The sequence below is a fragment of the Pezoporus occidentalis genome, unplaced genomic scaffold (assembly GCF_034315485.1).
Source record: "Pezoporus occidentalis ecotype Australia unplaced genomic scaffold, CSIRO_AGI_Poc_V1 ctg66, whole genome shotgun sequence".
Taxonomy (NCBI): Eukaryota; Metazoa; Chordata; class Aves; order Psittaciformes; family Psittacidae; genus Pezoporus; species Pezoporus occidentalis.
Genome location: NW_026916009.1, coordinates 1826515 through 1848362, shown reverse-complemented (window position 1 = coordinate 1848362; position 21848 = coordinate 1826515). Strand labels below are relative to the sequence as shown.

Here is a 21848-nt window from a genome sequence, read left to right as displayed (position 1 = left end):
GGTTTTGTCAAGGAACAAAGTACAAATACACAGGCAGAGTTCAGGTTTATTTTTTGAGGCTTTGTGAACAAATACCTTGGGCAAATCTCTTTTCCATACAGAAAACAAGCTTGTCCAGTATTTATTTTAACAGCAGAAATAAAGCTTTGCTATTAGAAAGTACTCTTGATGTGGCCCTTGGATTTCCTGGGGAAGGAAGCTAATGAAGAAGATGACAATGTGTTAATCTTAATAGTGCCAGCAATATGAGCCTTCATTAAAATTGTGTCCATTCATGCATCTTTTTCAGAAAAAGGGGCAGAAACAGGCAACTGAACTTAAACTGAGGAACTCTAAAAATGAACAATCCTTGTTAATTCTGTGGAATTTGGAGAAAGAGTTTAGTCATGCTTTCAAGTTCTTTTGTACAACCATAATTAAAGCTCATGCCCTTTGAACACATACCCGTAAATTTCAGATATTAATCTTTATTTTTACCTTCAGATAGATCTCCCTAGGAGCTGGGGCTTTCAGAAAAATACCACTTAGCATGAAACTAGGGATAAACTGTAGTTATTTTCAAGACTTCCAGGAGCGATCCTGTATGCTGTGTTGGTACCTCTCCTAGTTGTGTTGTAAAAATACAGAATATGTGTATCACTCATGAGTGTTGTCAGTTTTTAACTTAAGTTGGTTTTCTTTGTCTATTACAGCTCAAGATGTCTAAAAAAATCCATGGAGGCTCTGTTGTGGAGATGCAAGGAGATGAAATGACACGGGTCATCTGGGAACTGATTAAAGAAAAGCTGATTTTTCCTTATGTAGATCTGGATTTGCACAGGTAATGGCTTTTAATGACACACAGCCACTTTGTACTACAATTTGCATGTGTCATTAGGCATTGATTGTGTTTCACTTAGCACTGAGAGCCATATAGCTCCTCCTGCATTAGTGCAGAGAGACTAAGTAGCCCTTTTGATACTGGTGAAGTTCCCAGCAGAGTTCTCTGGTTAACTTACCTAAGGGCCAGCCTCAGTAAGTACTCTGGAAAGCATGGTGAAAGTATTTTGTCAGTCTGGCAGCCCCTTTGGAGTTCCTCACAGTAGTAAGCAGTGAATGTTTAATTGTGAGTTAGCTTTTTCTCTGTACTGTGCCTCTAAGAAGGTCTCTCACAGACATGGACTGTGTTTTTATCTCCAATGTCTTAGCTTTCCTGCACCTGAGCAGCCTTCATGGCTTTCTGCAGCCTAAACAATTAGAAACATGGGGTGGTTTAGCTACTCCCTGACTTAAAGCCTAGCCTGTGTGGACTCAGAGCAGATTTATGGCTTCTTGCCATATCTATTTGAAGATCTGCCCAGAGGGCAAAAGGGTGGCAATAGGGCACAGAGTCTGCCCTCATGTTGTAGGCTTGAGCTTTGCTGCTGATGGTGAAAGCTAAGTGTTGCAATTATTCCCTGAGCCTAGGCTGTGCTCCTATACTCGCTTCTGGGAAAAAAAGAAGAAAACCCAAAACCAATACTGCCAGCTGGTAAGGCAAAAGGGACATGCTATCTACTGCATCTGGTCAAAGAGAGCAAATAATCTCTTCTGTTGCTAGCCACTGACCTATAATTATTAGAGAAGTATCCAGTTGCATTGCTCCTAGCCATGTAGACAGGGGCTTTCAGTGATATTTGCCGCTGCTAAATCCACAAGTCTGACCTCTTCCCCTGCTCGTGGAGTCATTTGTATGCCACCTACATCAGGCTTGGTTCTTGCTGGTGTCGAGAACGAATTGAACAGGAACCCAGCAGCATAATACATGTATGGAGTCTGGAGAACATCCCTTTTCAAAGAGGGGTGGGAGGAGGTAAAGCGGACCCCTGGCTGGGGCAGCACAATAGCTAGATTCATGTACAGTTGGCTGTGCTTCAGGGCTATCCCACACTGGGTAGCTATTGTTCTTCAAAACTATTAAAACAGTAAATGTGGGAAATGTGCTTCCTCTGACTGGTTGAGGGCAATATTGGCAGTTTTGCTGCCAGAGCAGGATTGTGGGTCCATTGTCAAAGCAGTTTTTAAGCCTAGCTTGATATGCTCAGTACATGAAGGAAGTCAGAACTCTTCAGCACAAGAGGCTTGAAATAACGGCCCATGATCATCTGAGGATTGTGCTGCTCCCTACAGTTAGAATCCCAGACCAAAAGCTTCCATTGCAGGAAGCTTAGAAGGAAAAGCAAAGGAGATACTGGCTATGTCCCATGCTGGCAAAGAGCCTCAGCCGTAAACTGAAGCTGTCCTTTTTCCAACCCTCCACTATCTGCAGAAGTGTCAGTATATGAGCCTATGTTTTCTTCCAGTCCAGCAGCATTTACGCTGGGAGAGAGATAACTTCAGTTATGGCAGTGCTGGAACTATACCCAAAGGCACATAAACAGTCTGGTTTCTTTCCGCTTAGGTATGGATAAATGGCCTGTGCAGTTCTGACCATCTTTGTGGGTTTATTACAGCTATGATTTGGGCATTGAGCATCGTGATGCTACAAATGATAAAGTAACTGTGGAAGCTGCTGAAGCCATAAAGAAATACAACGTTGGCATAAAGTGTGCAACCATCACTCCTGATGAGAAGAGAGTGGAAGAGTTCAATTTGAAGCAGATGTGGAAGTCTCCCAATGGGACAATTAGAAACATCTTAGGTGGCACTGTCTTCAGGGAAGCTATTATCTGCAAGAACATTCCCCGGCTGGTGTCTGGATGGGTGAAACCCATTGTCATTGGCCGTCATGCTTATGGGGATCAAGTGAGTCACTTCAGTGCTTACCCCTTATTTTACATAAATCAGGCTTAGTCCTGACTGATGTAGAGTTACAAAGACTTAGACATCCTTATGCTGCTGCTTTATCCCTTGCACTCCGCTCAGGAGTGGGTCATTGCTAGCACTTTGTACAGCACCTGGTGAAGTGTGGGAGAGCCTGATTCTTATATTTTCCTTAGGCAGCGTTGCTGTATACACAGGATATAACTCCTCTAAGTTATCCTTTGACTCTGCAGAACCCTCCTCCCTATATATCAATGTCTTTAGAAAATATCCTTTACACTGTCCATCTTACTTCTCAGAGGGACTTTCTGGTGGCAAATATTGCTCACAGCAAAACTGGATCTGAGTGATTTTTAGAAGTGGTCAAGAGTTGCCATTGTGGCTTTTTGGTTGGCTGTATTCTTTTCTTGGCTTCGTTTTTTAAATGTGATAGGCTTAAACTTGCACAGCACTCCTGCAGGATTGGTATTCATACTGGGCACATCCAAAGTAGGGAAACATCTTTTATCAGAGCTTTCCTGAGAGAAGTAGTACAAGACCATGGAAAACCTTAGCATGGGTCTTAGTGTAGTGGTCTTTGAGCAGCCCAGAGGACAAGAATCAACCGTAATGTTCTCCATGGGTAATGACATACTGTAAAGCAGCCAGACATGACAAAAGAAAAGTCTTCTAGAGAAGCCAAGTGCTTAAGTAGACATGTAAGCACACAAACTGAAGGTGAGTCACAAGACTGGCCAGGATGAGAAGGTAAAATAATTACCAAAAGTAAATAATTGCAGTGCCTTGATGGTAGAAGAGAATGGGGTTCAACATCCTTAACAGTACTGAATAATCAGGAAGGTCAAAATCATGCTAGGAAACAGTGGATTAAGGAGGCAGGATTGAAACCCTGCCAAAGCATGAGATTAAAGTGAAAGGAGTAATATAAGAGCATGCAAAGGACATATGAGCAAGATGCTTCTGTAACTTCAGAACAGCTCAGGGAACCAATTCCATCAATAGGAGGGAAGCTGTGAAGAAAGATGATGAATTTAAAGGAAATGTAACCTTAAATAGTACTGTTCAAACAGCTGTGAAGATGAGGCAACATTTAAACTTTAAAAAACACCTTTTAAAAAAACAAAAGTACATGTTGGTTCTTCTGAGTCTGTAGCTCAGAAGAGCAAAATGTGTATCATTTGAAGAATTCAAAGACCTCTTACTACATACGGTCCTGTCAAATATCATATGATGGATAGAAATAATGGCATTTATTAAGGTGCTATATGATGCCACTGTATTTGTAAGATCAGTAGTCGTGATATGAATGGCTTTTTTTGAGGCAGGGAGGGAATCCATTCTACTCACAGACCACACAACACTGGATACTTGCACTTTAAAACTTGTACACCTGGTAGGGCACATACACCCTGCCAGTTGATGGGTCCCAAGAATCTGTAAGCTTTTTCCCTTAAAGAGGAAGACTGTTTCTGAAGCAGGTGGACTTGTCCTTCTAATATCAGATAAAATAATCTGATGACCACATGGCTGAGTAAAGAGAGCCTGTTCAGTGGGGGGATATTTGGTACAATTGTTTATGCCCTTCCAAATGCGGGTTGTTTTTTATGCTTCTGTCTTTCTGATAAAATCATCATGGCTACTTTTGTTTTTAACAGTACAGAGCAACTGATTTTGTGGTACCTGGGCCTGGAAAAGTAGAGATGATCTACACTCCAGAAGGCGGAGGCAAACCGGTCACATATCTCGTCCATAACTTTGAAAGTAGGTATTATCTCTAAGTTGTGATTAAAACTGGGATTTTTGGTTTAATTCAACCTTGAAGTGTTGGTCAGATCTGTTTGATGATAAAATATGACTTTGAGGTAGAGTGGAGGAGAAGGTCTGGGACTTCTTCATTGATCTGGGAAGTACTGAAAGTTACTTGAGATCTCCCTGGGATTGAAGAGGCATATCAACCACACTATTGTACTAAACTGGCCGCCTGTCATGCTTCTTGTATGATGACTCTGGTAGAGGTATGTAAGTTTTTCTCTCTGATCAGAGGGGGACTGGCTATGTATACATGGCTTGACCTAAGGGGAGATAGACTTGAAACTTGCAGGTTTTAGTTTGTCTTATGTAGCTTTGCAGCTTGTAGCCTTCTTTATTAAACAGTTTTTTCTTTCAATAGAAATGAGAACTGACACTTACTCTGCAAGGTGGAAAGGAGCTACGACAAGGATGCTCCTGACTTTGTAGGCTCGAGCTTTTTAAACAGGTGCAGTCCCAAAGGTATTGGTGTCCGTCCTAGCAATACTGCTGTGCTGGTTGTAGATATTGCTAGGCCCAGGAGGAAGAGTCCTGACATTGCTGGGCTTTGTTGTGTGGAAACAATTACACACACTTTGCTAGAAGCCAGGGTATTTCTCTAAGGGCAGGATTCAGGAAAACGTCATACAAGTCCTCTCCCTTGGTCAAAAGGGTTCAGGATTTGAACACGTCTGGTAACCTATGTATGTGAGTGTGCAATGTTTTTTTCTGGTTATAAAACCATGTAAACCACAGAATCCTTGTTTGAATGCAGTTGGCTTGGCAAACAAGTACAGAGACTGTCATATGACCCTCTCTTCTGTAATACTTATATTTCACTGGCACTCTTGCTCACAGAAGCCTAATAAATCTCTGTCTCTTGTTGCACTGCCTTTCATCTGGAGTTTACCTGCTTCACTGCCAGTCTTAATCTGTTTTCATTTGATAGGTGACTGGTGAACCTGTAGTGGAGATGTCTGGCAGTTCCAGCTGCCTGTCTGATTCACTGCTCTGCATTGCATCAGCAAGAAGAAAGCACGGAAGTGCAAAGATGGCAGATTACTGCTGCTGTTCTGGGGGAACTCCCCTCCCCATAGATATACTGGCACAACAGTTTTCTCCACCATGCATAAGGGAAGCTTGTCCTATTGCTGTACTAATATATTCAGTCTTGACACTGAATCAAGAGATTTTAGTAGGCAGTAGCATTATGTGATTGCCATGAGGACTGTTTTGGGTTTTTTTTTACCTATATGCAAATAAGTATTTGAATAAAATGTAACAGTTGTCATCCAGTAACAACGAAATCATGGCTTCAGATGGCACAGTCTCTGTAGCTGATTAGAACCTGTTCTGTCCTTGACTCATAATGGAGGCAGAGGGGACAACACGTATTTTCACTGGTAACAACAGGAATTTCATTCCCTGCCAATATTAACTTTAAATGACCTTGCTATCTTGGCAAGCAGATAAACCTCCTGAGGCTTGTCCACTTCATTCTGCATGTATGTCCATGCAACCAACATCTGTAGGTCAGGAAAAATGAAAATAACAATAATTTAAAAATCTGGGGTAGAACACAGGTCCATGATAAAGGCACTGTACAACAAACTAGAGAGAGGAGGTGGTGGTAATGAGGTGCTTAAAATTACACGGTATCTACTTTTTCACACAAAACCCAAGAAGCTGGGCTTTAAAGATAACAAAGCTCTTTGTGAGCTTGGCTGTAATTTTAAGGTGCTTCCATTCAGGCTGCTGACACACCTGCATTACACAGTCCAAGTCATGTGAGTGTTGATAGTTTCTCAGAGCTGCCTTAGGACTTTCCATTGCACCCAGATGACTGGCCTATTCTTTCGACAACTTTTAGCCTGAGCAGGTGAAACAATGCTGCAGGGTAGGCCAGACGTGCTGAGAAAATGCAGGAATGCATGTGGCAACTTGTTTATCTGAGCTAGGCAAAGCAGCCTCTGCCTGCTGGAGTTAGTTCTGCGGTGCAGTCAAAGCCTGAAGATACAAGCTACTTTAATGTGGAAGCAAACCCATTTCTAGCTTGACTGAAACTCCTGATCCAAACTGCTGCCTGCTGATTTGATAGAAAATACTCTCTATTACGTATGGCTGGTAAGGGCTCAAGCACGCTGACTCTCATCATAGCTTTGCTGCTTAGTCTGGTGTGCTAGTTTTGACAACTGGGTTAGGAAGAAGCTACTTATGGGTAGTAGATCACAGTATTAAGATGTACCTAGGTGTGAAAAAAATCCACCCTCCTGTCCATGTGCCACAGGACTGCTGGAGCTTTGAGCAGATAGTGCAAAATGAATCAGCTGAAAGAACCAGCCTTAAACTGAGAACTGTATCAAGACACCTGGGGATAACTCAAGCCTGCCTGCCTGCCAGAATATGCTATGGGGAGACTGTCAAATCCTTAACCAAAACCGAATTAGTTGATTCCTATCTTCTTTCTCCACTAACAGGCTGTGGTGGTGTAGCCATGGGAATGTACAATCTTGACCAGTCTATCAAGGATTTTGCTCACAGTTCCTTCCAAATGGCACTGTCTAAAGGCTGGCCCCTCTACATGAGCACCAAGAACACCATCTTGAAGAGATACGATGGCCGCTTTAAAGACATCTTCCAAGAGATCTATGACAGGTATCTAGGGTAGTTTTGTACTTCCTGCTGCAGTGCACAGGTCTGCAGCAGGAACATCCTCCCCAGCTTTGTGAGCTGCTACAGTTAATTCAGCATTTTCAGGCACTCAGCAGCACTTTGGATAGGCTGTGCACCTTCTGTGTCACAGTCTCCCTTGTCCTGCAGGACACAGTATACTCGATGTTTAAAGCTCAGCTAAATGTGTCTGAGGTGTGTATCTCTCCTAACAAAGAGCCACAGATTCTCTATGTGCTCCTCTGTGTTTCTGAAGCAGACTTGGAGTGGCCTAGCAAAGCAAGCAAGGAAAAACAAATGAGTACATTTCTTTTAAGGCTTTTGTTTGGAGTCATCTGGGTTGTGTTTTTTATTTCCTTTTTACTCTTATCTCTGTGCAGAATTCTGCATCTCACTGTGCAGAATTACTTGCACAAATTGTGCAATCCCTGTTTATATGACAAGGTGTTCTGGTTTTTGTTTTCCAGAGAATACAAGTCCCAGTTTGAAGCCAAAAAGATCTGGTATGAGCACAGGCTCATTGATGACATGGTTGCTCAGGCCCTGAAATCTGAAGGAGGCTTTGTCTGGGCCTGCAAGAACTACGATGGGGACGTGCAGTCTGACTCTGTTGCACAAGGTATGAGATGTTCCCTGTTGTACACCGATTGCTACTGCTAGGCTCAGTAGCAGTCTCTTGTGACCACATATCGTATCTGATGTAATGGCCCAGGAGGGTTCAGAACATACATCTTTAAACCTGTGGCCAGTCATGGAGATATCAGGCAGGCAAAGAATTTCTGATTTCACTTTTTCAATAAATCCATTGAATGTAAACTGTGTAGTTCTTTAACAGATGGCAGCTCCTACCAGTGTCATAGCTGATATCTTCCATGAAAATGGAAAGCCTATCTAGACAGTTTAAGTTGACTAGTGGTGAGCATACTGGCAGGTGCCCTGTAGCTAAGTAAGGAAACCTCCAGGACCTAAAGCTACCTATCAGATGCAAAGAGAGAGATTGATACGGGTAACTTTACAGACTTGTAGTGCTTGATCAAAATCCTAACCACGCTGCATGGTGCCGAAACAAATATGGATTCAGGACAAGAAGTATGACTTTATGTAATGTGCTCTTTCTAAATTAGTGCCTCCCACAGAACAAGGATATGTGTTGGACTGCTGAACAAAGAAGCTTTCAAAGACATAGATCTCTGAAACATACAGGGTTAGAATTTATATGAAGGTCCAGTTTTTCCAGCTTATGGTTCCTTTCACTAGAGCAGAAGCTCTGGATATGAAGTAGGTTTGTTCCCTATCATTCTATGTGCAAGATATTGATTTGCAGCCCAACACTAGTTATTTAGGATTTTTTGTTCTCGTACATCTTTACAGTAAAAATATGTCCAGCAAGTTAGGTGAGAATACTGACTTTCTTAAAATGGTGCAAAATGTCTGTATTTCATGGTTCAGCAGCACTTTCTGTTCCAACAAGATGCTATTTTGACGTCAGGACTAGCCAGTTAGTTGCAGCAGCAGCATCACTGTTTTTTCGGGAATACTCGCATCAAGGTTGGGAGGATGTAAAAAAATTATCGGATGGGAGAATTAAGGGGGATTTAAGGGGGCTATCCAAAGGAGACACTGAACTTTTTAAACTTGTATTCCGTAGGCTATGGCTCTCTGGGGATGATGACCAGTGTGCTGATCTGCCCTGATGGCAAGACTGTTGAAGCAGAAGCTGCTCATGGCACGGTTACTCGTCACTACCGCATGCACCAGAAAGGCCAGGAAACCTCCACTAACCCTATTGGTGAGCTGCTTTTCACTGCCCCTCAGCAATCTCCACACCTGAAAGAACAGGTTTGGAGCATGCACATCTGTATCTTTTCTGCAGAGAATTGCACCACTGCGTGGTGAAACTGGTAGTTCATAACACGCTTCTCTTCCATGAAGACATCTGCAGCCTGGAGTAAAACCAGGCTGGAATGGAGTGTGAGCAATAAGCTACACCTAACCTAGCCTTTGAGACATACTCTCACTTTTCAGCAAATGATGGGTTTGTAGCCACAACAGCCTTAAGGTTTAGGTTGGTCATTTTTTATTTTACTCCCCTTTCTGATTCTTCAAAAGACCCAGCCACCTCCAAAACCATGTATATATTTGAAGTGTAAGTGCACCTCAAATGGGAAAGAATCTTGTACAATTGAACAGGGACCAGAGTGTAATTGTAGTACCAGGAAGAAGACTACACCCTCCTTTCATAAGGGCAACTTTATGTGTAACTGGAGTCCTACCACCAGTCATTCTTTCTGATTTGGGCAGGAACAAAATAAGGTAAAATGGCACACACACACACACACACAGATTGCTGAGGCAGTATGTAGGTTTGGGGGTTTCCTTTTCTTTATTGCTGCACAATACAAAGGATGCCTGGAGGAAGGTAAGTGTTCTTCTTCCCATACCAGATTTTATATCAGTTTTCAGTTTTATTATTAAAAAATTACTACCATTCTACATGACAACTTAGAACAATGTCCAGGGAGTTCTAGACAGACAAAGTAATCTATTGTGTTCTCTCCCAGCCTCCATCTTTGCATGGACAAGAGGACTCGCTCACAGGGCTAAGCTGGACAACAACACTAGCCTCAAGAACTTTGCAGTTGCCTTGGAAGAAGTCTGCATTGAGACCATTGAATCTGGCTTCATGACAAAGGACCTTGCTGCCTGTATCAAAGGTCTCCCTAAGTAAGTGTATGAAGTAATCGGCTGTGCATAGAGGATGTTTTACTTAGTGTTTCTGAACAGCATTTACTGGAACATTATTTTAATATGGTGAAGAATTGCTGAAGTCTGGCACAGAACAGGGCTTGTCTGTGACCAGTGCTGTACAAACAGAAAACAAGACACTCCCTGCCCCAAGCAGTTCAGTGTTGGTTGCTCTGTCCTTGCTATTGTACCAAATGCATGGGGGGAAGAGGAAATAAAGGAACTGTGAAGACTTCTCTTATGACAGGATGGTTATATTTGCCAGATCCTGCCCTCTCTATTTATTAGGATGGAGACCTCCTTAACTGTAAAATACCACCTGGCTACCTCTCTCTGGAGCCTTCTGGGGGACAACCCCACCAACAACCATCCATCAGCCTGTTGAGTAGAACTCTTGTTTTTAGAGGCAAGACTTGTGCTTGGAGCATTTGAGTGGCTTTACAACTAATGTCTGTCTGGTTTGGTTTTGTTTCTCCCCCTCAGTGTCACACGCTCTGATTACCTGAACACCTTTGAGTTCATGGACAAGCTTGCTGAAAACCTGAAGGGAAAGCTGGCCTCTCTGCCTAAACTTTAAGGCACATGTTCTATTCAAGCTCTTCTAACAAAGCATCTCCCATTTATACCAGAGTGTAAGTAAGTGGCAGTGTATCACACTCTGTTCTGTAACATTTCAAATACTAGATGAAAAAAATGTACAATTTTTTAAATGTTTAAAAGCTCATGTTTTCTTAAACCCCTTGAGGAGCTGCTGGGCTAGGCCTTACTTTAGCTAAGCAGCTAAATGTGATAGTATTCAAGCTCAGTGTGGGTCTGGATTCCTAGTGTCATTTATAGCAGACCTGAGGTTTCTCTCCGTGACGTTACTGATCTGTTTCTTTTCCCTCGTCTCTCAGACTGAAAGCCAGTCTGTGTCACAGCTCTGGTCAAACCAGTGGTGGCTTACTGTCCAACAGACCTCAGAAAACAGACCTCAGAAATCAGAACTATCCTGATCTCTCCAGTCCTGTCTGCTGAGTATGAAGTGAGTTCACAGGGCTCTGCAAGGCCTACTGCAGCCCCTCTTTTACTTATTTTTTTGTGCCAATCAGAACATTGTCTCCTGATACTAAGGGATTTCATCCTATTGCTACAGCCAGGACTGTAACATTTGAGAAAGAAGCACTTAAACATGCTGGAAAAGAGCCCTATAGGCTAAAGGCCTAATAACTCCATGCTGCAGTGTCTAAATGCAGGCCATGCATTTAGTTATACTCCAACTGACTGGACGTGAAGCATAGGAATTTTTACCCCTTCCCCCACCCCACAACTCATAAAGGTGCAACACTTTTCTCCAGCTATTACTTGTCCTTTCTGTTGTGATACAGCATGTCAGATTATGACTGTGAAAAACTATTCCATCCATGGTTTTATTTGGGGTTTGTTTTGTTTTGGTTTTTTTTTTTAAGATTATTTTAGTTGAGACTAAAATAAAAGCCAGCTAACACTCTGTGTCTCTTCTTCCTTTGTGCAATTAGCAGATACAGGAAAATTCTGCCTCAGAGATTCCAGTACCTTTCAGCACAGTTCAGCACATGCTGGGACAGAGGGTTGGGATGCAATATCAATACAAAATCATTTTTCCCTTCTTAGAGTAGCAGCTGTCACTGTGCCTTCAGTATGAATGAGCACAGTAGTTTGCTGTTCTGTTCTTAACAAAAGAGTATAAGAAGCGCAGGTGAAAAAAGTCCCATTGCTGACCCATAACAGCAATGGAAACAAGCAGCAGGAATAGGTGGAGATCTATGTTTCCATGTCTGGCTTCTGACAGCAGTAGTTCAAAGGTCTGAGCTATTACTTTTTGTGCCATACTCAGGCAGGTCATACTAGAACAAATTCTGTCATACTGACAAATTCTGTTATTTACCAAAAGTAAATCTATTTACCAGGAGTACTAGAGAAAGCTTAATACATTTCAGGAATTAACAAAGGAGGGCATTTTTACATTTATACTTTTTGTTTGTTTTAATGACTTAACAAGACAGCTGAAGTGTAAACAATGTAGTAGCATTTACCTGACTGCAGATGCCACTATTCTCCTTCTGTACTAACAAAGTTTCCATTTTCTGGAGGACTCTACCTACAGTGCACAGCAAGACCCAATTTATCCTGATGAACTGATGGATGTTTCTGAAGTGCTGAGGAAAGGAACACTTGTCTCTATACTGGGAGAAGGAGTAAGTGTAGTTAGTCATAAGAACAGAGCACCCCTCTCTCTGCTCTTCCATGGAAAAAGAAGGAACACCTTTCCTGCCTCCAAGGAGGCACGTTCCCTTTCTCTTTACTACTAATACAGGGCTGTCCAGGGCTTCAGTAGTCAACCCTAAACCTGACTTTCCAGTGGACTGCTCTACCTGGAACCTAGGCCATCCAAGCCTGGGCTGCTGCAACCCTTTCAGAAGCCCTTGTAGGTACCCACAGTGCTGGAAGATCAGCCCTTCAAGAGGTACTTGCCACAGGCTTGTGCAGAGCCTGGTAGCTGGCTATGGTGGCACAAGCACTTGCACACAAAGACTTTGCTGACAAGCATCCAAGCATTTAAAGGTGGAGGATGGGGAATAAACATCATAAAGTTTTTATACTACCCACATAAGACAGGACACTTTATTTATACTTTATTAGTAGTATTAATTAGAATAAAAAACAATATACAATAGCAAAGACATGCAGCACACCTAGGAGCTTGGGGGCTGCCTGTCCAACCAAAACTTTTACTTCTGGCTCCATGTCTCCTCCCATTGTTATTAGCTTGGCTGCCTTGGCATGCCTTCAAGAAACTATTCTTTTTCTTTTTTGATCTTCTTGATAATTTCCTTAGCTTTTCCAGTTCTTTTCTTTTTGGTTTTGCTGGAAAGGTTGTTGAGGAACTCTGTGTTTGTAAAGGGGTCACCCTGCCTCAGTTTGCTGCAGAACCAAAAGAGTTAGAATGAACCATCACCATATTTCTTGAACAAGTGTATGATTTTGGTCTCTAAAGCTCCCGATTTTAACAAAATGCTTCCACTACAAGATGACTGAGCAGTACAGTTTGTTCACTGTCATGTACAGGAACAGTTGTACCAGTATAGAGTATCTTCTCACCCAGTATAACCAGCTCCTCATAGCAAGTTCAAACTGTGCCCCTTTTCAGGGAAAAAACATGGTATTACCCAGTAGCATCACAACAACATTTGCATTGTTGCATCAATGCAATTTAACATCAGCATTTTAGGAGTTAAATGATTCTGTACAGTAGCCATTGGATGTACTGAATGTACAGTTTCTTAAGGAAGAGATGTAGCTGCTTGTTTAGGTACTTGTATCTGCCAGAAAAAGCAAATAGAGATACAGCCTGCTCACAGGGGAAAACCCTCCTCAAAGCCTAGCATTTCCTTCACTGAAAAGCAATCCAAACATTAAAATAGAAATATTACTTAGTTGTATAAAACATTAGATATCATAGAATGGCAAGTGAAACAGGGCTTTTGTTTAGCTGTCTTTATTTAGGCTTTATTTATTTTGGCTTTATTTATTTTATCTTCATGCTTACCCCTCATTACTACTGGAATACCACAGATGCAGTATGCCAAAACACATGCTTATTTCAGTGAAGGAAACAGCATCTTTGATAGCTTGATACCAGAAGCCTGCACATGCATGTGTGCTAGTGTTGAATTTTGGCTTAACCACACTGTGCTAGAAGAGGAGGATCACAGAAAATGAAGGGAAGAAGAACCTAAAGAGAGAGATGGTCCAGCCCTAGACAGCAAGCACATGACAGCAGAGCAGGTGTTGTAGTATGGGAACAGTCATGGGAAGGAATACTTTAAAGCCCAACCTGTTCAGTTTTGGCTCTTTGTAGCAGCCTGGTTCCCATTTCCGCTTGGATAAGCGCCCTGTTGCTCCTTCCGAGCTAGAGGAAGACAAAGCGCTGGCATTGGTCAAGTCCTGCAGTGGCCTGGTCGCTGCAAGGGAAGACATTCACACAGGTGTGGATCAAAATGTTTCCAAATAATCTCCAGATATCCTAAGACATACAGCTGTCACACAGAGAAGTGGTGCATTACAACACTTCTCTGAACACTATGCAATCCTGAATCTGGTCATGTTCCCTCTAAACCCAGGAGACCATTTTTGTCTAGAAATCCCAGACCTGCTCCTCAAAAGTCAGATTAGGTTCCTCACTGTAAAAATATAGGTCACTAATACTGCTAGTATCATTGTGTCCTGGCATAGTCTTAAAAATATACAGAAATGATAGTTCTAATGCACAGAAGTTTACAACCTGGAGGAGAAAGCAAGCTTATGGCACCCAAACAGTGAGACTTCCATCAAGACACAGGGCTATACCAGTGTTTCCTGCAACTTTCAAAGTGAAGTTTGCAAAAGGGGAGGGCAGGAGAATAAACTTCCTCCCTCACTACAAAGTGCAGCTCACTCTAGCTATAGCTAGGCCTGTTTGTCAACAGTTACATGAAGGAAAAACCCCACAGAGCAACTCTATACAGAGTACCCAATAACAGCAATCTCCCAGAAAGGCTCAGCTTAACTACTGTATTACCAGCCAAGGGGGACACCTTCCAAATCCTTTCTTTTTAAATAAACAAGCACCAAGCCACACAACACAAAACCAAAACAACAAGGGAAAAACAAAAAAAACAATCTCCAAACCAACACACACAAAAAAACCCCAACACCAAGAGAATTTAGGTAACTTCTGATAATGAATTTCTATTTAAAAATACCACCCAGAGGTATACAGACTGAAACTTTGCAGCACTAACCATTCTGGATGGAAAACCTGCCATATTCATCATGTTCCGTGCCACAGTAACACAGTCAGGCAGGGACAGTATCAAATTATACTTTTCAACTGCTTGAGTAACTGATTTTCTAACTTGACAGGCATGCCCTGTAGATAACATGAGCAGTGAAACAATTTGCAGCATGTGCTCCTAGTTTTTTCCCCAATATCCACACATGAATAAATGACCAGAAATTCTTATGGGAATGCTGATAAACTAAAGGCAAATGCAGCCACAGAAATGACTCGTCAGCACAAGTGGAAATATATTGGTCATGGATCCTTAACTCTCAAAAAAGTGGAGGGGAAGAAAAATATAAGCACTTGCTGCATGGATTTTTGGCACTCATCTCAAACACAGGTCCCCTCCCAAGCCTGATACCTACCAAGTTCTTGTGAAGGTGAGTTCTGAGAACTTGGCTTCACCTGGCTTTTTTCCTCAGGTATTTCCTCTGCAGTCTTTTCTTTAGGTATCAGGAAGCTTTCCAGCCAAACAGGGGATTTCTCTGGCATTCTGTTGCCCTCAGTACTTAAGCTCGTGGGAACTGGTGCATCTGTAAGCCAGGAGCTGACAGACAAAGCTGCAGAATAGGTCACATGGGATGATTTAAGACTCTGTGAAAGGTCTGTATTTGCCACCTGCTCCTCCAGATAGATATCTGGATCAGGCAGATCTGCAATGCAGGAAATCTTCCCTGTCAAGACAGTTTGCTTGGATGCAAGTTCTGCTGAACTTCCAATGAGCACTTGGGCACCATCACTTTGTCTGGCCAGGGAATCACCCTCTGGAGGTCTAGAGGTGGTGTTCTCCCTCTGAAGCTTTGGTCTGGGACAGGACTCTTTTTCTGAAGTGTTCATGTTGTTGTCAACTTTAGCCTGCCCCTTTTCTTGAAGGCCCTTTGTCTTCTTCTGAGCAGCTACCATCCTCTGAGCTCTGGGGATTTTGCTACCTTTGCTCCCAGGAACAGACCTGGGAGGTACAATGTCACTGTCTTCAAAATTTGTCTGGACACAACCCAAGTTTTCTGCAAGATCCAAAGGACTGACAATGTAAGTTTTCCTGCTACGTTTAAGATTACCTTGTAAATCCTTTTTGCTCTCCTCAGTTACTCCTTGACCATCTATACACAGGCCAAAAACATCAACTTCATTTCCCTGATCATGACAACTGCCTTTCCTGACAGTCTTCCTCCTGCTTGTCTGGCTTCTTTTAGGCTGTTCTTCAGCTTTGGCCCCTGCTGTTTTCACACAATTTGGCAGATTCTCTTCCTCAGAGTCACCTCTTTGCCTAATAATTCTAGTTTTTCTGTTGGTTTTCTGTCTGATGCTCTTTGTGCTCACACTTGAATCCTCTTGCAAAGCACAGGTCCTTGAGGTCTCTTTCCTCAAGAAAAGTGAATTTTGTAGACTGGAATCATCTGGGAGAACTTCAAGACTTGAGAAGGTACAAACTGGGCTTCCTGGCAAGCTCTCCATATGCTGGATTTCAAAGGTAGTGTCCTTAACCTGTTTGAGTAAGTCACTACTTTCAGGACTGTGCAGCTGTGCTGGATTCACCACATATGTTCTTCTGGAAGGGAAGCCTTCAGCAGGAAAACAGGAATGTTGCTCTGTACCACAGCCTGTGTTGTTCCTGTCAAAAGCCTCCATGCAACCCTTTTGCCTCATCTCAGAAACTTCAGACTCACTAGGACATGTTGCAACTTCTGGCTGAAGAAGCTTCTCAGTATTTCGAGTACTCCCTTCGCCTTGAGGTCTATCAGGACTACTTTCTCCATTCTTTTTAATTACATTTGTTTTCTTTTTTCCCATACTTGCTTTGTTTCCAGGTTTTTTCTCACCAGTTTTACAATTACCTTTGCTTTTTGCCTTCACAGGAACAAACTCAAGGACTCTGCTATATGTGGGGTCCATTTCAACACCACGCCCAGTTTCTTTATCCTGTGGCTGATCACAAAAAATCTCTTTGCCCAAAGACTTTCTATCAGGAGTAACAGTGGTTTGAGCAGGTGAAACCACAGAGCTGAGAGATTTCAGCTGTGGCTGTGTGTCACTCTTCCTGGAGCTGCTGCTGTCCTTTGTGATACAGCATTCAGTTGCCTGAGTGGAACTGACAGGTGAGAAGACATCCACACCAGAAGATGGAGTGCTGCTTGCAATCAGGCTGTGATTCTTCCTTCTCTGAGTAACGTATCCTTGTGAGAGACGATCCAACAAATGTTTTGCTATCTCATCGCCCTCATGTGAAAGAGAATGACTTTCCAAGGGAAGTGCTGGCAAACTGTTGGGATTTTTTTTGGTGGTGCAAAAGGCCTCTGTTGGAAAGACAAAATTCATTGCTAAAACTAAGTAATGCAGCAGGCAAATACCATCTTTCCCATACCACTAAATGCCATGCCCCATACCTTGCCACAAATCCAGAGCATAGAAAAAGCATGATTTTGTGTCTACAGGGACTTCCCAAACTTACTGTGTAACAGAATTGCTCAGCTGGCTCCCCTCAGAACAGAAAGGCAGCTGTAAGCAAGACCCCTGAACCAGCCCTAATATTTAGGAATGCTTGTCATCTGTACAATAGTTATTTATATGGCAAATCCACAAGGAACAGAAGATGTGCATCTAGTTAGACTGTACCTTCAGAGATTTCTGAAAATCTTATGTAAGCTCAGTGCCTATTACTCAGAAATAGGCCTGAAGGTCTTTTCCAACCTGGCTGATGCTATGCTATGAGCGATCTCGAGCAACTGCAAATATGGCAAAATATCCCCACCAAGCAAGACATCCTATTCTGGGATACATGTAATTATAGTGATAGCACCATCACTGAAGTATGTCGTTCATAACAGTCATTAGGAGCGGCTGGAGTGATAGTTAGGAGTTAACTGGAGCTATGGCACCATGTTCATTTCTAAACACAAACACACAAAGTCATATCAGAAGAACAGCAGAAGATGAAGGTTTACCTCCAAAGATGCAAGAGCCAAGAAAAACCTCTTGTGCTTCCATTGCTTTAGTGATCTTCTTCTCATTCTTTTCCTGGGGGAACTGAGGCTTCTCAGCAGCCTGTGGTGGCAAAGTGTTTTTGGAGGCAATAGGCTCAACTTCCAGGGGCTCGTTAGAAGCATGACTCAGAAAATCTAGTGAGCATGTCTGTGCTGCTGTGGAAGTGCAACCATCAAACGGCTTGGAAATGGGCACCCTCATTGGCATCCCTGTAGCCCTGATGAGAAGGAAGAACAGTAAACAGAGATGTTCCATACCCATGACGCCCCAGAATCCAGCAGCATAGCTACAGCTTTCAAGAGTTACTGAAATACATTTCTGAAGGCTTCAAGTGCCGCAGAACACGCACTGCCCAGCCAGGACAGATTTCCCATTTTTGTGTACACACAGCTCATAAGGAAGGCACGCTGCTGCTGACCCAGAAGCAGGAGAAAAGTACACTGAGGCAACAAGGAAGGCCTTTCAGTGCACAGGTTGCAGCCACAGGTTCAGCTCACTGCGGGACATCAACAAGGCTGCTTGGAGATATGTGTATGTGGGCAGCTCCAAGGGCTCCCCGGTGTTCAGAAGGGGGACGAGACAGAGGAGCAATGGAATTTCAAATATATTTTAAGACATCCTGCTCTGACATCCTTTCCAAAACACAAGTTTATATCATACAAGCAGAAGACTATTAATCTTTTGTATGTAACAAAGACCAAAGCAGCCAGCTATGGCACTCACTCGAGGAGATCTTGCAGTGCTCACCAGCTACAAAGGAAAAACCATCTAAGGCAATGTGCTTTCAAAAAAAGGAGTGAAAAAGGACCAGTTTATGCCCAGACCTGGCATTAGGACAAATAAGACAAGGAGTGACAACAGAAAGGCACAAAGTAAGGGAAAAGATCAAGCAATGGTGGTAGAGAAGACCTCTCATGTAAAACAGACAACTGGGCATGTAAAACACACAACTGGGCACGTAAAACACAATGGGAAGTTTAGCATTTTGAAATTCAAGACAAATTTGGTGATATCATTTTAAGGCCCACCTCACAAGATGAACATCTGCAATATCATTGGCCCAGCTATCTTCAGTTATGCTGCTCTTCTGGCCATTCCACAAGGGTGCAGAACTTGTGTGGAACTGAAAAATGAGAAACGGAAAAATGGTTTAAAGCTCTTGCAATTCCCCATGCAAGCTCTACCACAGAGCCAGCAGGAGCTCAGTTTCACCCTGGAATGTATGTCAAATATTGCTGGTGACCCTCTCCCATCTAAAATGACACAAATTACAGAATAAATTGCAGCAGAGTCAGATTCTGTCTCTGCAGGCTTAAGGATGAAGTTAAACTAGTTCAGATAATCCAAGACTAGGAAGCAGGAATATGTTCCCTCCCACCCACCCATGAGACAGGACATATGGAAAGTGTCCTATTCCCTATCCTGAGTTGCCATGGCAACACTTAAAAAATAAAACAGAAGTCACAATCTGTCATAGCAGAAGAGCCTACTAGCCAAATACAGCCAATGACCTCAAGGAAGGCAACTTGGGATAGGAATGTGCTTAGTCTTTCCTACAAAAGTTACTCTGGAAATCATTAACACCAAGCTAAAAGCAAGGATGTAACCAGCACAATTCAAGCAAGCCAAAAAAACAGCTGAAGCATCAAACACTGAAGTAAGCAGGCAAGATAAAGCAAAAGCCAGAGACAAACCCAGATCCCTTCCCAGAACAGAGTGCTCACATGTCTCATGGTTTACCTCGGATAGCTGGGCTGTCTTAACTGCAGCCATAATGTTTTCAAGTTCTTTCATGGCATTATCCTATGTTGAGGTAATAAAGAGTGAAAAAAAAAAACATAAAGACATTAAATCAAAACATCTATTACAACAAGGATGCTGGCAACCAGAGCAAGCCATGTTCTGGAGAGAGGACACAGCTTAGAAGAAAAAGTAAGCAAATAAATGGTGACATTTTTCATATGCAGAGCATGAACAACCAGTGACAGCTCACTCCTCCCAAGGTTGAGATGACAGTACTGCATACTTTGCCTACCACCCCTCCCAATGCCAGCCACACTGTTAGTGCCATACCATGAAGGAGAGCTTGTGCCGCAGCACCGCATTCTGGAAGTGGCACTCCTCTACCTCCTTCTGTAAGATGGTCTTCTCCTGGGTGAGCTGTTGTACATTGGCTTTCATCCCATTGAGGGCTAGGGCCAGTGCTTTATTGTTGTGCTTTAAGGAGACTTTAATAGTGGAGGAGTTGTCTGTGAGAGACAGAGAAGTATCACACAAAATCAGCATCCAAGGTCTCATCCCTGCCTCGTCTGTTATCATACTTCTTCCTCTTCCCAGAAGAGCTTCTGTCAGGCTCAGATCCCTACAACTCAACTGCACATGAAGTCAGCAATATAATTCCTTCCAGCAACAGAAGTCCCCAGATAACAGCAGGAAAAGCTTAATAATAACCTGCAACACTTCAGACAGGCACTCCATTTTGAGGGGGCCATGCTCAGCAAGCTACTGCTTCAATTCTTAATAAAAGACGGTGTGGTTCATGTGCTTTTGACTTTGAACAAGTCCCTGTAGTTCTGAGTCCTCATCTCCATCCAAAAAGAGGGATAAAAAAAAAACCACTTTCCTTCATAGTAGCCCGTAAGCAGGTTTAGATCCATGCTTCCTAATTTCAAAATAAGTAACAGAAATGCCTAGCTTCTTCGAGGTAGTCCAGATTATCTCCTTCACTGTCATTGCATTGTTTCCCCCTAAAACTAAATCAAAGTTGGGCTGGGCTCTGTACAGGATTGCAGATATTCTAAAATACCTTCCACACTTCTTATTTTTGCTGTTTGGATCCTGAGAACTGTTACCCAAGCACAGCTGCCCAATGCCATCTGAGATGCTGCTGAGCAGCCTGTAATGGCCCCAGCAGCTGCTCCGAAGATTTTGTGTTAAACATACCAGTCAGAAATATTTCAGACACCTTTGGGCACTTCAAGTGGTACCTGACACTCATTTGTAGGGTACCCAATTCACTAGAAACCCACAGGCAGAGAAGCAGCTATTAAACATAAACTCTGGATAAAAGCCACAGCCAAAGACATAGTTATAAGCTGACATAGCTGCCAGCAAGGTAAAATACACTCACTAATGATTTTGGTTTTGATTTTTGATGCAATAGAGGCGTTCAACTTCGCCGTCTTCAAGGCACCCTTTTTCTTCTCCCGCATGCGCCCTCTTACACCACTCAGGCTGAAGAACGTTTCGGAAGCCTCCCGAGATGCCATAGCTGCAGAGAGCGACACCGAGCAAGGTTAGCACCCGCATTCTCCTCTTCAGCAAGCACTTACCGGCCGCGACTCACACTGTCCCCGAGAAGCACCTACGGCGTCGCCCCTCGTTCCGCTGCAGGGCGGACCAAGGCCAAAGCCACACGGCACCGTGCCGCACCTCGCCCCAAACCAGCCGTTCCCGGGCACGGCACCCGCTCCCTTCGCCCAGAGGCCCCTCAGCACCGGCTGGGAGGGAAACGGGACGAGCGGACTCCCCGACTCACCTGCGGGCTGCCGCGGCGAGCCCCGCCGGGCGGCGGGCGGCTGCCCCTCTCGCAGCCGGAGCAGCGGAAAGAGGGAAGAAACCGATCTGCCCGCCAGGCGACTTTTGAATGCAACCGCTATGGCCGGCGGCCCGCCCCGCGCTTCGCCCCGCCCTGCGGCATGGCGGCGGGGTGGTTGGTGTTTGTGTGTGCCGGCTGTCCCGCCGGGGAAGGGAGGAATGGGATCTGCTGTGCACACGCTCTCCATCCCTAGAGTCGGTTGCGGCGGAGCGGGGAAAGATGCTAAACCCCCTCCCTCGGGGCGCGGGCTGGCCGGCGTGTGCAGAGAGCCCGTGAAGCTCGCGCTTCCGGGTAAGGCCCTGCCGCCATTTTGGGCCGGGCCGCGGCCGCCGATGGGGGAGCGCTCCGCCCTGACAGAGAGGGCTGTGAAATGCCGCCTGCGCTGCCTACGCCCAGCTCCGGGCTGCCTGAAAGCGCCTGACTTCGATGGCGTGCGTGCTT

At 43.8% G+C, this 21848-nt stretch overlaps 2 protein-coding genes across 2 annotated transcripts; one reads left to right on the top strand and one right to left on the bottom strand.

Annotated features, from left to right (window-relative positions):
- The first annotated feature begins 659 nt into the window (after positions 1-659).
- Positions 660-11473, top strand: IDH1 (isocitrate dehydrogenase (NADP(+)) 1). The gene is made up of 8 exons (XM_062640727.1): positions 660-820; positions 2472-2763; positions 4437-4542; positions 7047-7224; positions 7707-7858; positions 8888-9028; positions 9801-9963; positions 10468-11473. Exons 1-8 carry the CDS (start codon positions 699-701, stop codon positions 10559-10561), a joined length of 1248 nt encoding a protein of 415 aa, XP_062496711.1. The 5' UTR covers positions 660-698; the 3' UTR covers positions 10562-11473.
- A 512-nt stretch (positions 11474-11985) lies between these two features.
- On the bottom strand, positions 11986-21625 carry LOC134175148 (shugoshin 2-like). The gene is made up of 9 exons (XM_062640713.1): positions 21348-21625; positions 20940-21080; positions 19883-20058; positions 19550-19612; positions 18838-18932; positions 17770-18026; positions 15193-17121; positions 13841-13967; positions 11986-12927 (listed from the first exon to the last, which is right to left on the bottom strand). The coding sequence occupies exons 1-9, from the start codon at positions 21592-21594 to the stop codon at positions 12801-12803; spliced, it is 3162 nt and encodes a 1053-aa protein (XP_062496697.1). The 5' UTR covers positions 21595-21625; the 3' UTR covers positions 11986-12800.
- Between the last annotated feature and the right edge of the window lie 223 nt (positions 21626-21848).